The sequence below is a fragment of the Siniperca chuatsi genome, linkage group LG7, assembly GCF_020085105.1.
Source record: "Siniperca chuatsi isolate FFG_IHB_CAS linkage group LG7, ASM2008510v1, whole genome shotgun sequence".
NCBI classification, from domain to species: Eukaryota; Metazoa; Chordata; class Actinopteri; order Centrarchiformes; family Sinipercidae; genus Siniperca; species Siniperca chuatsi.
Genome location: NC_058048.1, coordinates 23217269 through 23233989, shown reverse-complemented (window position 1 = coordinate 23233989; position 16721 = coordinate 23217269). Strand labels below are relative to the sequence as shown.

Below are 16721 nucleotides of genomic sequence, written 5' to 3'. Positions count from 1 at the left end.
AAAAGCAGTCTGCCACAGAGATGACACGAGCTCTTCTCAGTGGCTACCGCTACACCGCCCGATCAAACACAGAGCTGTATGTGGAACGAGCCCAAAGCCAACACAGTAAAGAACTCTGAACTAACCAGAGTACATGAACACTACATACTGCCAGGCCAACACAGAGGAATTTTAAGTCCCTTCTGTTTTGGGTCATATGTTATCCCGGCATCTGCTTTGCATGGAAAAGTGTTCATTGCTCATGAAATCAAGTTCATGAGAAAAGCTAACTTTACACAAATGAATACCTAGAATTTTTTAGACTAGATTAGAAGATTAGGAAATGTACAGTATTCATTTGTTCGTGATTTGCCAGTTTTAAAGTGATATAATACTCAATACAATATGCTAGACCTGCAGTCATGACAAATATTAGTCTTTAGCAGTACGACAGAGGCAAAGTCCAAAGTCACATAAAAAGGTAGGGAGGTAGGTAAGCAACAACAGAAAATAAACATCAGACTGAGTAACATGAACAGACCACTCCTTAAGTCTGAACTGGGTCAGAACAGGAATCAACCTGCTAGGCTATCACACATTATTAATACATGCTGAAGCCCTAACAAAGAGAAGAAAAATATTCTAGTAAAACAGACTGGTATAAAATGGTCCAATGCCACAGGGCTGCCAGGGAGTAGAAAAAAGAACAAGGAAACTATATAAAAAAAAAACCTAGGTATGAGAGTTGAGACTGACTTTAGGGAGATATCTCAACTGGCAAGCGCTCAAACAACCACCAAATGCAGGCACATGTAGCCATAAACACACACGCACTCACAAACAAGTGTCACACAAACATGCATATCGCACTCTCAGGGACACGCACACATACATTCTATGGCAGCATGCTCATAGCAAGAGAGTTGCCAGCTGTCTGAGATCTTTGGGAGAACAGAACACCACCTGTCCCCTTATCTTCCCTTCACGAGCCAAGAGAGACTCTCCGTCCAACTGGAGCCACCTCCATCTACTCTCTCATCCCATGCTTAATGGCAGCTTGTCCACTATTTTCTCTTCGACAATTTATCCCTGTCTTTGTTCTTCCTTCCCATCTCTCCTTCTGCTCGTTTGATCTCAAAGAACCAGATTCCTTGCAGTTATTTTAAATCACATCAAGGCTTTTCTGATGAGAGAGTAATCTAAATGTTGTACCTGGAGTCCTGGTGGTGATGAGACCTGATGGGGTTTAGATTTGGGTTAAGGTGGACAGTTTTGCCAGATGTTGCTCCTGTTGTTGCCAGATAGGAATTTGGCCATCAGGTCAGTGACAGTGTGTGTGTGATGGGGTGCAAGGTCAACATTTCTCTGTCTCTGTGTTTACATTATCTCACTCCTTCACCTCTCTCCTCTTTGTGATATTGTTTTGCTTTTGATTAGCTGAGCGTTTGGGTGCAGACAGTCTGATAGAAGCCAGGCTGAAGCATGGGCAAACTCCAATCACAGCTAAACCCGGTTTTTCTGCTTTCTGTGTAAACACAAGCCAATGTGTTACCCTTACAGAACCTTGAGAGTAAGCATGGCGGGTGGTGGATTTTGGCCCTAAATGATAGCACAATCTGCCCTGGCTAGGACACTGGAGTTACTGAGCTCTGCTACAGTCCATGTACTGATGTTGAGCAGTGTTAATGGCAGCTGTTAAAATAGGGGAGCATTCTCTCAATCTGTGCTGGCAGCTGGAGGGCCATCAGTCAAATAAAAGCAGAATGTGCAGTTTCCAGGTAACCAGCCGTTGTGAGAATGTGTATATGATGACAATGGTAATGGGCCGGAGTTCCTCTGAGAAGCACACACCTTCCTACTTACACTGTACACACTGCACAGGAGCACTTTAGCCTGGGAAAGACTAGTGGAAGAAATGAGTGATGGCTCAACCATCTGTCTAGCAGTTATGGACTGAATTGTGGAGGCCAGGCTGATGTTTTTCAGACAACCTGAGTAGCGCTATAGCAGATGGAGGTCACCACTGGGTAGCATAGCTAAAATTAACCCAACAGCTTAGCATGAATTAAGCTGGGCCCTTGGGCAGGGAGCCTGCATCCCACAGGATTGAGGCGGGTGCCGGGCAGAAAGTACCAAGCTGGCAGGCACCAGACCGCAGCTGAGGAAAGGTTTCACAAAATCAGCAGGGTCCCCTCTGTCTCTGAGCAGTCACTCCAACTCCTCTGAGGTTGAAAGTGAATTTACATGGCAGTGGTGAACCTTGGGTAATGTGATTAAATTCTGGCAACACAGTGAGCAATGATTAACTTATTCTCTACCCTCTCTGTGCCCTTCCATGCTGCTTCTTGCATCTCTGTCAGTCAATCAATAAGCTATTATAGCTCCAAACAGTGAGGCAAATTAACTTATGGGCTCCACCTGCAGAGTCGGCACTCTCCACTAATCCCATTGGCAGGGAAAAACGAGACTGGACGCAAAAGCCAGGTCCCAAGATCATATGTTACCACACTGTGATTATCGCCATGGTGCTTACAGAGAAAGCAAAACAGGTTCTGAGGTCCAAACATGATACTAGTGGTCACATTGTAAGGCTGTAGGGAAGTAGGGGAGTTGAACAGTGCCTCTTGTACTTCTAGTGCAGTAAATGCACTAGAAGTACAAGAAAGGTACACTGGTTAAATATGCGTTGAAAACTGACATAGGTGAGTTTCAAATCCTAGTGAAGAACTCTGGGAAAAGGACCAGCTATAGCCCGCCCGGTCACTGAAGGGCTTTCTGTCCCATCCATCAGATGGGAGCTAATCAGCTAAATGGAGCTGAGGCACCACTGACAGATTAGAATCTGATACTAGTGCAAGAGAGAGACAGAAAGAGAGAGAGAGAGAGAGAGAGAGAAAGCTCTGGAAGGGAGAATAGAAATGTCACCCCCGAGCCTAACAGCAGCACTATGGTCATACAATACCGGGCCTCGCTGAGTCAGATGTCAGCTATTTCAAACTCACCCAGAGCAACTGACTACTGTTTAAATTTTGAATGGATCCTCTCTACTTTTCTCCTTTTACACATGACGTCCCCCTGCTTGTCTTTTATCCAACTCTTTGTAGTATATGGTTACATGGAGATCCTTTTGTGTCCTTGCCACACCCAGTTTACAAAGGTCACACAGGCACAAAGAAGAGGTGAGAGTGTATCTGTTCTATTCATCGCTCAGTCAGGCTGCCCTTCTCCTTATGGTCCTAATTAGACTATTGTATATGTTTACATACACTGAAGAATGATAATGTTCACCAGACATGTATTTAAGCCTGAGGTACGTAAACAACATTCTTTAAGTTAATAAGATGAGACAGATGTTTAAACAAGTCAAACAAAATCTTTCAGATATGACCTGCATACTTTCAATTATGTTCAGTGTTGGTTTGTTGCTTTTGTTCATCCATTTCTTTTTATGTCGTTTGTCATTAGTGCATCATTGCTGTGGTAATGAAGTCAATTCATTTAATTCCTTCATTTGTAACGTGAGACCTAGTATGCTGAATATCTGGGGCTTAGAAATGAACTGCTAGCATTACAGAAAGGTCAGGATAACAGAAAGCTTGCATAAGAACGACACCGTGATAATGAGCCACAACTCTCACTCATACCGGTCCTATTTTAGGACACACCCTTGTATCCGTGACACGACAAGGAGAAACTAATTTTCTCCCAATTGTTGCTTTAATGATCAGATCACCTACCACAGCAACCAAGGACAATTAGATGACAATTGAATGCCATCATGTATCCCCTGTTTGCATTTGTCATTGACTGATGGCAGGGCTGTGACTATCCGCAGTCAGCAGCAAGTAGACTGCATTTCATTTGTAGTCAGATAGCACAAGACAGATCATTATCAGTGTTTGGGTCTAGTGCTTAGCTCACCAGCTCTTCCTGCCTGTCTCGCTCCAGGCTCAGCAACATGCTACAACTCTGGTAAAATTTCAGATGTCTCCCCACCCCCCTTTCCCCATCCCTTCTCCTTCACAAGGGTCTTGGAAAAAAACCATGTCTCCTTGCCTCAATCTTTTTCTCTCTATCAATTCACAGGAGACAGTGTGAGGGAAAGCAACACAGTGGGGAAAAGGTAGAGGGAGAAATAGAAAAAGAGAGGAGAGGAAAGGAAAAGAGATTGCATGTTGGAAAGGGAAGATATATCAGATAAAGGCTGATTTAGCACAAGAGTGGCACAGACACTGTTTCCTGTGTTATCAGTCCATTGAACCTGAACAGAATCAGCCCGTCTTCCTATGGCTACTGAAACTCATTTGTATTTTGGAGCAGGCTTGTCAAGTACGTGCCTGACATTTCACTGGTCTTGTTTTGTACCCCTGCTGTACTTTAACTAAAAATTCACAGCTAGATGTCTACACTGTGCTGAGTTAGAGGATAGCAGAAAAACTGTCAAAAGGTGACAAATTGGTGGTCTGTCTCCTGGGAGTAAACAGTGAAGACAAGGAAAAAAAACAGGCCACCAAAAGGTCCATGCAGGCTCACCTTAAGTGGACCGAGTGTGCCCCTTGAGCACACTTTTTTAACTTTGCCAAAATGTTGGCTGAAAATCCCTGAAGTTCCAGTCTCCAAACCGCTTAATCCTCCATAACTCCATCGTCTCGGATCGAGGAGCATGATAGAAGGTTTCAAGTGAGGGCTTAAACCAGGTTTAATATCCAGAGCTTGTCCGCAGAGCAGAACACCTTGTCATATGACCAGACACCAGAATGCAGAACATACGCATGTGCAAACCTCACAGACACACAAACACACATATGCACAGCCTCTCTGGCCACAGGAGAGGCTTAGACCTCACAACAAGAGTAATACCCAGGTCTCCGCAGAAAAAGTGGCGATTAGAGTCAGCAGCATACATTCATCTGGTTTTCAAAATCACTGACACACAGCTTACCACCAAAAGCATTTATCACATGTGGAGCCAGACACAGACACACCTCAAACAAATATGGAAACATGTTAATAAAAGATGCAGATAAAAAATAGACTTACTGCACACTGACACATGCACACACAAAGAACATAGACGGAGAGGAAGTGAAGGTACTCTGCTATCTATCAGTGGTCCTTTTGAGTGGTAGTACAGGACCACTGGACTCAAGAGCTCACATACTGTATCTTATCTGCTCTAGACTAGCACTTCATAATGTTAATATCATGCTTGACTATCCTGGGACCCTGCACCCATCCTACCCATGATCCTGTTCTGTACTATAGCCAGAGGCAAGGATTACATAGAGATGAATATTGCAGTCACTCTGGCGACCAGAAAAAAAAGCTCTGATGCAAGAGTTTAGAGACAACCAGACAGAAGGCTGTGCAGTAGCTCTACTTTTTCAAAGACATCCCGAGACGTGTCATCATGTGTAAATGGATGGACTGCAAAAACCTCCACAGAAACAGAGGAAAGTGCTTAAAGTAAGTCAGCATTCCCTTCCTTGTTAACAAAAACAAGCAATTTCCTACATGAATGCACACTGAGAGGAGATCCAAAAGGCAAAAACAAAAAGGATGTCAGTGTTAAACAGCTGTGTTTAGCACATCTAATGCATTTCATTCTCTATCTTTATAGAGAGAGAGATCAAACACAGAGATATCTATCACACTAAAGGGACTGACTCAAGCTACGCCTCCTGAAGTATTTTATGTCGCTATTAAAAAGTGCCTCATTCACAAAGGCTCTGTATTTATTGTTTTATGGTGTAATGTCCTCCGAAATTCCACCCGTGACAATCTGATAATGGAGATGATAAGATACAGAGTGGGAATCACAGGGAATCACATGAAATTATCATTTGGATTTTCCCTGTCTCAATATCTCAAACTGTGCCCAGCTTTATCTTCCTCCTCTGTTTTCTGTAGGAACAAAGAGACAGAAGGAGGGATGAAGGGGGTTCTGGTGTACTTTTGGAGGCCATGACCTACTGGGCCGTCAGAGATGGGTGAAGCGTGGAGTGATTGATGGGATTTTGGGCAGGCTCCTTTACCCATGTCTGTACACCTGCCCCTTTAGCTCATGTACAGACTCTTCATACACTCTGCTAGACATTGTTCACTAGGCCAGTGTAGACACACTGACAGATTGATGGAATCAAACACAATACACAGACACATACACTCCCCAAACACAGGAAGTCTGGCCTCACACCCAATCTATCGAAAGCTTCATTCTTATATTAACCAATCCATTCATACTACTTTCTCTCACTCTGCAGGATGTGTGTTCTCTTTAGGCTTGGTGCCAGCGTTGCTGTGAAATGACACGCAGCACCTAAAACTGTTAAAAAGCTGCCCTTTTTCCCTGCTCTGGCTTTTATCCGCTGGTACACTGCTGTGGTGAGCGTTTTCAGTGCTTGGCCTCGCATCTAGCCAGCAGTATTAGTTTTGGTGGGGGAGGGCTAAATGTGGGTGAGGATATGCTTGTGTGTTTATGAAAACCATGCTCTAAAAATCCCAAAATCAGTGTGACATTTGACACATTTTTACATGACTGAAAGATACATGAGCATCATGTTTCTCTTCACTCCAGGCTACTGTCAGTGCAGGGAGTGACATCTGCATGTTGGGTCAATTATGTCAGCCAGTATCTGCCAGGATGTGTCTTACACCGCATCAACATGGTCAAGTTTTTAAGGTACGTATCCAGGTCACTAACAAGCACAGTATGCTATCAGAGGCACCACACATTTTTGTAATGCCGGCCTTGTTGTGTATAGCAGAAATTCTCTACTTAAAATGGCATTTAGGTATCGACCAAACAGCAAATAGATGCTGCAGGTTTAATTACATGGATTGCATTGATTTATGCAAACACCCTGAAGAGCTATATATGCTAGTTTCAACAGACCACACGCAACATGCATGATAAAAATCACACTGCATATATGGATTAATAGAAGACTAATTGAAATGCATGTGCGGGACATATCTTCCTTGCAGAGGTTTCACAAAGACTGAGCTGACAGTTATGTGATGGGGGGGAGTGTAAATAGACAGTAGCGAGTTATTTCCCATGTACTGTAATTTCAAGATTAAAAGCATATGACTGAATAGCCTTGAACAATAACACATGCAGCAAGTATTCAGAGCAAAATAAACTTGAATTAAAACAATGTATTAAATGAATAAACATGAATTTGTTTTAAAGCCAACAGCATGCATGCAAAACTTTTTACACTGGTATTAAACAGAGTTTTCTTAGTTCAGCTTCGACAGCCACACACACACACACACACACACACACACACATACACATACACACACAAACCACTGGGCTTTGAGACTGTGGAAGGGTCTGCATTCAAACATAAAACAGATTGGAGTGGACGCCAAGGAGAGTCTGTGGTGTGGAGCCCATGCCTCAGCTGCATGTTGACTCATGAAGCAGACCCTGGCTGTGCCGTTTGCACCAATTTGCTCTGAACCTCCCTGAGACAAATAACTGCCACAGAGCTGTAACACACTCTGCCTCCAGTCCCCTGGCAGCTTGCCAGCACACTCACTGCTGCTTCTGCTGGGGTTAGCTGTCCTGATTTTTTCTTCTTCTGCTCTTTCTCGCTCATTATTTGCTGTTTCTCTTTCTCTACCTCGCACACCTTTTCTTTCTCCTCATAGACTAATTTTATGTTTGGAACTCCTTAATATTTGCCAAGCAGAAAATGGAGGTTAAGAGGAGTCCACAGGATACCCCAAAATAACTAAAGCAGATGTGAGCAAGTCAATGAAATTCAAAAATAGTGCTGCTGCACTACACTGCCACTCTTGTAATAAGTTAATGAAAGGCAAACACAATGACAAATAAATAATTACTGTCCAACTAGGTAGTGAAAGAAAGTGTTTCAGTCACAGGGCTTGTTCTGTTTCAGTGGGTAGCAGTGGAGAAATAATGAGGAGTAAAGAGGAGAGATTGATGACGGCAGGGAAGAAAGAAATGTGAGATAGAGTAAACTCAGATGTTATGTGTCAAGAGGAGGGGTTTAGTTTGGGAGGAGTTGTGCTGAAAGGGACAACATAAAGACCCCGAGTCTTTGAGAGCCAACAGATGTACTACAAGGGATTTCCTGCAAGAGAGACAGGCGAGTCCTCAGATCAGTGGGAGGTGCTGCCTTTAGATTGGCGCATGCCAGCCAACTGTCCTCCGCTCTGCAGATGACCCTTAGGCATGGCCCCAAATCTGTCAGGATGAACTCTGCCTCCTTCAACACATCCGAAGCCCCGACCTTCCCCCATTAATCAGAAAGTCAGTGAAGCCAGCTGGCTGCACATGGTGACAGAGATTTCATAGAAGCATCAAGATCAATGAGATTCTGAGATAAACTTGGCTGAATAGAGTGATATGCAATGGACCAAATTCAAGTAAACATCCCTTCACTTCTGTTGTTAGTGGCTGTAAAAAGTAAACCCTGCCTCTGGAGAGAGGAGTTTGTGTGTGGATATAAGGCCCACAGCCAACCCTGTGCGGTCAGCACTGTGCAGTCAGCCAGGCCACTAGACAGCAGGCCCTGAGGTTATCGCCTGCTCAAGTGGTGCAGTGTGCCGTCCATTACCTCACTTTACTATCTCTGCATCCAGGAAAAGAGAAACAAGCTATTCATAGAGCCTCTTGGGGCCTCACGCAAGGTGCTAGGTAAAGGAAATTACTGACATATCACAGACTATACAGTATACTGCACACATATTGTATTGTGCCTGTGTCTGTCAGTAATAGCTAAATAAGAGTGAACACATTTGCTGTTACTTTTAAATTCTCTTGCTGATTTTTAACATTTTGTTCAGTGTTTGACAAAAAGATGACTGGCACATAAAGATGCACAGGTTATGGAAACATACTTTTTCAATCTGACCTTACTCTTAGTTCTATCAACTGGCAGTCTTTTAGCACAAAGGAAGTTCACTATTTGACATCAACATCTCTAATACAAAGAAAACAATAACACAATAGGAAAAGAATCCTATCTTAAACTTGTTTGAATACACAAGGCAAACAGGATTCATGGTAAATGCATTAGCTCAGGCTTTGGGTTAAGAGGCTGAGATAGAGAGATTGTGGGCTGTACTGTACATGCAGTTAATGATAAACCAAACAAACTGGGTTAGCTCTCCTAGCCTGACAAAACAGGACTTGTTGAAACTTGGATTATGTTAACAATCGCTGGTGAGTAAGGGAAACTGTAAAAGCCAGGCTCTTAGAATAACATCTCCAAAAAGTTGTGTTTTTAGCTTTTAAAGTGAAAACGTTAGAAGGGGAGAGGTAGGCAAAGTAAACACAATTAAAACCACGACTTCCTTCTTTGGAAATTAAAAGACTGGTTGTTCCCTCAACTTACATTGAGTCTGAGTAAAACACCCCATCTACAATGTTCAACTCATAGCAGTTAAGGTAGGACAAGCATCTTTAATGACAACATGAAATCCAAAATGCTCTAACATTTTCTTATATACCTCGTGAGACAGATTTATGGCTTGTAGTTTCTTCACTCTGGAGTTTAAATGAAGCCTTGTAAAGACATTTCAGTGTTTCTGGGCCTTTTCTTTTTCTACGGCCATTTTTCTTCGGCAGGGTTCCATCCCGGTTGCTCCAACAACATAATTATATGTAGTTAAGTATGAGCTGCAGAGAGGGGAGTGAGAGACACCAACTAAGCGAGAAGGAGAGAGAGGGCTGGAGCACAGTGGCTTGTCATTATGGGTCTGTTTGAACCTCATACAGAATAAGCAGCCCAAACTTGAGACTGAGCCAATGGTACTGTGTTCCTCGCGAGTCCGGCCAAGTATCTTGTTTTTCTACTTGAAAAACCCACCTCTGAAATAAACATATCATCTACTATTAGGGAAAATATTTTAGCATTCTGACCTGTGGAAACTTATAATATATAATTATATGTTATAATATAATTAATTTGCCTCTAAAGTAGTTTGATAATTACATTTAAATTGTGCAGAATTGTAATTTTCATGTTGACAAGATTGGCTGGCATTAGATATTGAAAGATATAGGACAAGATGCCAATTGGACCATCACGCTGCACTGAATTTCTGTAGCTAATCTCCTCTCTGATCATCTGAAGGGAGACTTCTACTCTCAATTTAACAGGACAGCTCATGGAATACACTATAAAAATCTAATGTATGATCAAGAAGCCTGTAAAGGTCTCTGGTGCTTTTTACTCACTACATTTCACTTTAGCTGACAATGAAGATGGAAAACATAGAAAAACAGCATTAAGAGCAGAGCAGTTTGTTGCATCTGTATACTCCAGAGATCCCACTAATGCAGCTTAAATCCAAAAATACATGGCAAGCAGTCCTACTCTATCTGATCGACACCTCATACCCAATACCATTACCCTCAAAAAGCCAGGAGCCCATGTCCAGCCCCACAACCCCCTCACACCCCTCCACATTCACTCACACACATACACATTGAAACACATACACACAATTCTTTCTTTCCCCATCTTGATTAGATTACAGTGAGCGGGTTGGTGACAGCCTCTGGGCATGCTAGAAGAGCGGTTGATATCTGAGCTCTTCTCCTCAGCCTTCACTTTAAACCAGTCAAGAGAGCAAAGAGATAATGTATCTGAAGAGCTGACCTCACCAATGAAAGCAGCCTTTAAATAATCATGGGAACAAATTTCTCAACACAGGTCACCATCACAAAAAGAATAAATGGTTTAGAAAGATGATTTTCTCTTCATACATTGCATACCCACTGACCAAATATACTCCTTGCTAATATGTCTCCGAGCCTGCTTGTTGATCCTAGAGATGCTTAAATCCACTTTACATCAAAGCTTGCCTGTCATTGTATGCATGTAGCAGACAATAAAAGGAATCTCTGATACTTCATTAAAAGATGACTAAACACAGATGCAATGATTGCATTCCTTTCGATATAAAACCTCATATCTATCTCTCTGACAAAAAGCAGAAGCAGTGCCAAAACAGAAAGGGCTTTGTTCCCATTGTAGCTCCTGACCACCTACTAAGGACCCTTTAGAGAAGCACTCATCCTGGAATGATCAGACCACTTCTCCCCCAAGGCTCCACAGGCCTACGGAGACCGCTGGGCCAAACACATCCTGCCCATCTCCTAAGAGATTATCCAACTCAATGAACACATTGAGCACAGAAACATTGGAGGAAACTGGAGCCTGCTATTCAGCTGTATCTAAACCCAAACTCTTCCATTCACACCCACACTAGAGGCGAAAAAGAAATAGGAAGACATGCTGCACTTACTGGCTACTTCCAGCGAGGCGTTGTGGCTCACTGCCTCTCCTAGGTAGTTGCGGGCAACACAGACATAGGAACCTTCGTCCGGCTTGCTCCGTCGTCCATGGACGATCCGTAGAAAGAAGAGGGAGCCACTGGGTAGCAACATGCGCTGAGAACGGGGATTGTCCCTGTCTGTTTCAACCCGCTCTCCATCCTTGTACCACTCCACTGTTGGTGTTGGCCGCCCCTCTGCTTTACAGTTGAGAGTGGCAGGCTCCCCTTTGGAAACAATCAGGTCAGATGGGTGCTCCACAATCCGGGGTGGGGTGTCCTCTTGGCGCAGACGGGATCCTGAGAAGAAATTACAAAAATGAAAGTTTACATCTGCAAGAATTTATACCCTTTGAATGGATTTTAAAGTCCTTATTTAAGTCTGTTATGATAAAATATGGTACACAGGGCCTAAAGACCTGTTGTCTGGGAGTTTACCTTACTCTGGATATATGTCATTAGCAACTGATAGTAGGCATCTTTGAAATACCTAGCAGAAATCACTTTACCATACAGGGTTAGTATTCCCTTAAATTTCAATAAGTTACACCTATATAAATCTGAATCACCTATATGAATCCTTTTGATCAGCTCCAGGGAAACAATACTCATCTTGTTAGGATGAGTAACATACTATACAGATTTATGAATATTGATGCTCCACAAGTATGAGTCTTCAATCCTCCACAAAATATATTGATATATGTACATCACATTTACACAGAGACTATGATTTGTAGAGGAAAGAATTCTTTAAAGGTACAATAACAGGTACTACTGAATCAAGTAGTAAAGAACAAATAAACTACAAATGTGTGAGCAAAGTCACCCTTTAATTACAGTAAAATCTCCTTTAGTAAAGCTTAGCACTGCTCCAGCTATGTGACTCTGTCATTTCTCAGATCAAAGACCAAAAAAGAAGAAAAAGAAGTCAACAGTAAACAAGAATATGACACTCATTTAAAAGGTAAAAGGAAATTAATACAGATATACAGATGGTGGAAAAATTATCAAATGCTATGGCCTTTACAGTCACCAGAACACCAAGTTGTAAGACAATGCTCTCCACCACTATCTCCATCTCCATAAGACCAAATGATATAATATAAACTTTCATCTTCAAATCTATTTAGTGATGTCTGTGATTATCTTATGCTATATGTGCTTTTGTTATGTCTTGGCTATGTTTGTTTTTATTTCTATCTGCTGTTCTCAGGTCTCTCTTGCAAAATGAGATCTCTCTCTCTCTCTCTCTCTCTCTCTCTCTCTCTCTCTCTCATATACTATATATATATATATATATATATATATATATATATATATATATATATATATATATATATATATGAGTGAATATCTTGTGGAGGAATGGTTTTCATCCTCCAATAGAGTTCCACAGACTTAGAGTGGAAGGAGTACTGAAGTTGGAGGCTGGAGGCTTGTGGAGTCCATACTAAGACACTTCATGTTGGTTTTTCCTTTAATTTGTCACCCATCTGTAGATGCACTGCATAGCTTAGCGACAAAGAAGCAGCAGAAGCAGAGATTACACTATTGAAGAAAGACAGAGCAGCCAACAGCAGTGCCAAGGGGGTTAACACCCCAGTGCTATCTCAGGCCATTACTATTGCTCTCTCGGACCAGTCAGCTGTTGCTATCAAACCTGCTTTGCATGCAAATTAGCTTTCTCTTGTTAATTCCTGATGGGTGGGACTTGGTGGTTGGGAATGCATTGTGTGCCTTCACACAATAGTATGTGTATGTGTGTGTGTCTGTGAGGACCAGAGAGAAAGAGAGATTGTTTTTCCCCACTCGCCATATCTCCCAGCATAGGGCCTTTGGAGCCCATTCTGCACCAATTAAAGAGAGTCGGGTCTAATTGGAGGCACAGGTCTGCAATTAATTTACCCAGCATCCCGTGAACTTACCACACTGCCTCATTTCTGTGCCCTCTGCCCATCCCCCGTTACCCTAGAAATCTGGAGCTGAGAAGGCATCTTGTGCTCGCAATATATTTTAGGTAAAGTCAGCATAATCAGTGACAGCTCTGTGGAGAGATTAATCACTTCAATGCAAATATGTAGCATGGTCAATGTAATTTAATTAATCCAGTTCCCCAATGAAGGACATCATGATCATGAGTCTTTTCAAGTCATTCCTAAATGTTTATGACAGGGCTGACTTTTTTTCCCATCAAGGGCTGACTCTGGGCATGCATCTTCTACACCTGTTCTTACATGAATCTTATGCAAAGACTGGGTTTTCCCTTGAGATCTGGTGTAGTCTCCTCCTTTGGGACAGAGTTTCATGTTCACACATGTGTTTTCTAAAGCTATTGGTCACAAACTGCAGTGGTTGTGGATGGCTGCAGTGATAGTGGGAAAAAATGACCATAATAGCCAATGAGCTACTCTTAATAAGCGACAATAGGCAAGGCTACTGGTTATGTCTTCACACAAGCATTTAGTTTCAGAAAATATTTAAATGAGATCCTGTGCTTAAGATGGTAAGATGGAAAATATTACAGATGCAGTGCAATGGATTTTATGCCACAGACCTCTCTATTCAAAGTTTGCCAATAGGAAAGCACTATTTGGAGCAATTAGACTTAAGCCAACCAGTTGATGATTAATTATTTAGTGGCAACACAACAAATAAGACAAAGTCTCACAAAGAAATCCCTGTAATTCTAAAACAGTTTTGGTCCTGTATGTCATTCTATTGATACTCTGTGGGTATGAAAAACATATCTGTAGAGATGAAAGCATTTCTGAGAGACAGACAGAAACAGATGGAGAATTAGAGAGAGCGCCGGCATATACAGCCTTCAGCAAGAATGAATTAGTATGCTATCTGACGCTGAATACATATTATAAAAAATACATAGCTGGTCTTCCTGGCTATTGGAGCTGCCTGAAACACTACTAGGCTAATTAGCCCCCATTTGTAACCTGCTCCCGTCACAAGCTTTTGAACCTACAGACCATATGCTAACGAGGCCCAGCCCTTTGGTCGGGCAGCATACCGGAGCATAGAACTGAGCTAACACTCCTCTCTATGCTAGCATACACTGGGCCCATTACCACCACAGCAACTGCACCACTACCACCGCCCTTCTCCAGACAAGGCAGGCTAATATGTTTTATTAAAGAGAACTTTGAAGAGCTCCAGCGCTATCTGCTCTGCCTGTTCCCTTCCTGATTTAGATAGCTCCTCTCTAATTTGAAATGGTCTGAAGTTTGGGGTTCTATGGGGGAACCATTAACTATTTAGATGTGGCCCACTGTGAGGAGAGCTGTGCAGCAGGCTGTGCTGTATTTGATCAGTGGCTGTTTACTGTGGATGATTACACCGGATCTGCATGATTAAGATGCAGACTGAGAATACAATATACAGTAGGTTACAGTATCCTGTTACAGGGAAGCTGGTAAGAATTAGCTTTTAAATATTCATATAGAACTCTAATAAGTATTTTGTGTGTGATTTCTGAAAGGGTGTGTGTGTTTTGAGCAGTGAGTTGGTGCAAGCATGTATCAGTTACACAATGCTATTATGCTTTCCTTGTCCCTGATTGAATTGATTGTGTGCATGTGTGTGTGTGTGTGTATGATTTGCTGTGCTGATCCCCTCAGACACGTTGTGTGACCCCTGTTACTTCAGCTCCATTACCCCTCACCAGGGGAAAAAGACACAGGCGGCGTAAAGGATTATTCTGTCATGGCATAAACATTCCCATGTCCCCCCTCTACAGGTGCATGGTTTTAGAAGATGGCCAGTGAGCTAACTTCACTCCTTCCCTACAGCATGCACTGAAGACCAAGTCTGAGACAGAAACAAGAGAGGAGCCGTGAGCACACTTCACTACTGAACCAAGCTGTTCAGCGTCTCTCTCGCTTCGCTTTGAATCGTCTAACCCTCCCTTTATTTCAAAGTGCTGCCCTTCCTTCTCCTCTGCTGCTTTCAACCGCCCTCTCTCCTATTTTCTATCCCCCTCTTCCCCCCTTCTTTGCTTCCAGACAGAAAATGTGAGATGAGCTAATGCAATACACAGCCTCACCAAAGGGAAGCTGGGACTTCTACTGCAAGGATCTGATCGATTGGTGCCCGAGGCAAGATTCTCCTTCTCCCTTAACCCTCTCACTTGCTGGAGTGCTGCGTTTCTTTTTACTCATTTACTCACACACACACACACACACACACACACACACACACAAAGTTAAACTATGCTTGAGGGAGCTTTTGCTTGCTGTGGAGGTAATTAAAAAAACCTACAATTCTCTGTGACTTTTCTCTCACTACTAAAAGCATTCTCAGTAATGAACAACAAACCACGAGAGGCCAACAACAACAACAAGCACACTGAATTGAACAGCCTCACACCATACAGCCACCACAAGGGTCCAGACCCAGACACTGACCCATACTCACATAATGTCTGTATGCATCCTAGGATTCATGAAGACCTCTGGGGAATTTACCTACTCTGGTATCCGGGCTCTTTCCCCCCTCCTATCTTTGATAGACAGGGCATAATCATGAGATTTGTGATGGTTCTCAAGAATCCAAGGTCATTGCACATTACATCACTTACATTGCATACATTGAATATTAACATTATGACTACCAGCATATGGATTCATCTGTGATTCATCGGCTTGATTTTCACCCTGCAACATGAGTTGATGTACTGTGAATCTATAATCCCCAAAATAAGCCTGCTGATAAAAAATCTGAATATCGCATTCATACTGCACTTCACTGGTGTAAACCATCGACCAGGGATGCTGGAAGTCAATCAGATATGATCTGATAGCATGTTATACTAAATATTGGCGACATTCACGGTTTTTGTATTCATTTAAAGGATAATTGATATCTAATACTTATTATTAACAATTTACAAGTTACAGTTTTAGAATGTTTTACAGATGGCAAACTTTGCACTGTTTGTCATAGCAGCCACAGGCAAGAACACTGAACTAATGCATGAGAACTGCAAGGAGAGGAGAATGAGACAGCGCCTGGACGTGGGCGAGAGATGTAACCCATGACCATGTTATCGTATCGTTATAAAAATGCAGCGCGGTGAGAACACAGCCATTTTATACAGGAGACAAAGTATAGAACTTGGATACTGCTCATTCAACCCGTGCTGGACCTGTTCATATCTCAGTCATTTGTCATTATGATGAAAGACACCAGTCTGCAGTGTAGTTCATACAATTCACTGATGAACCTGAGAATTATACACTGGGCTTTATGATCAAAGAAAGCACACTCCTTCTCTCCCGCTTGTTCATATGTGCTCCCTCTCAGCTCAGCAGGGTCATTCCTTAAACACAGCATGTTTGCCCTTTGCAATTAAAAGCTCATGTACCCCCACAGGCAACATCATGTGTACTGCGTTTGTATTACTAATAACT

The 16721-nt window shown here is 42.5% G+C and overlaps 1 protein-coding gene across 8 annotated transcripts in view; it reads right to left on the bottom strand.

The window, feature by feature from the left end:
- Positions 1-16721, bottom strand: part of robo1 (roundabout, axon guidance receptor, homolog 1 (Drosophila)) — a 215283-nt gene that overhangs the window by 96398 nt on the left and 102164 nt on the right. For all 8 annotated transcript variants that reach the window (XM_044202716.1, XM_044202710.1, XM_044202711.1 and 5 more), the window contains one exon: positions 11272-11598. In XM_044202716.1, coding sequence (XP_044058651.1) covers positions 11272-11598 — 327 coding nt within the window. The remainder of the gene's footprint in view (positions 1-11271; positions 11599-16721) is intronic.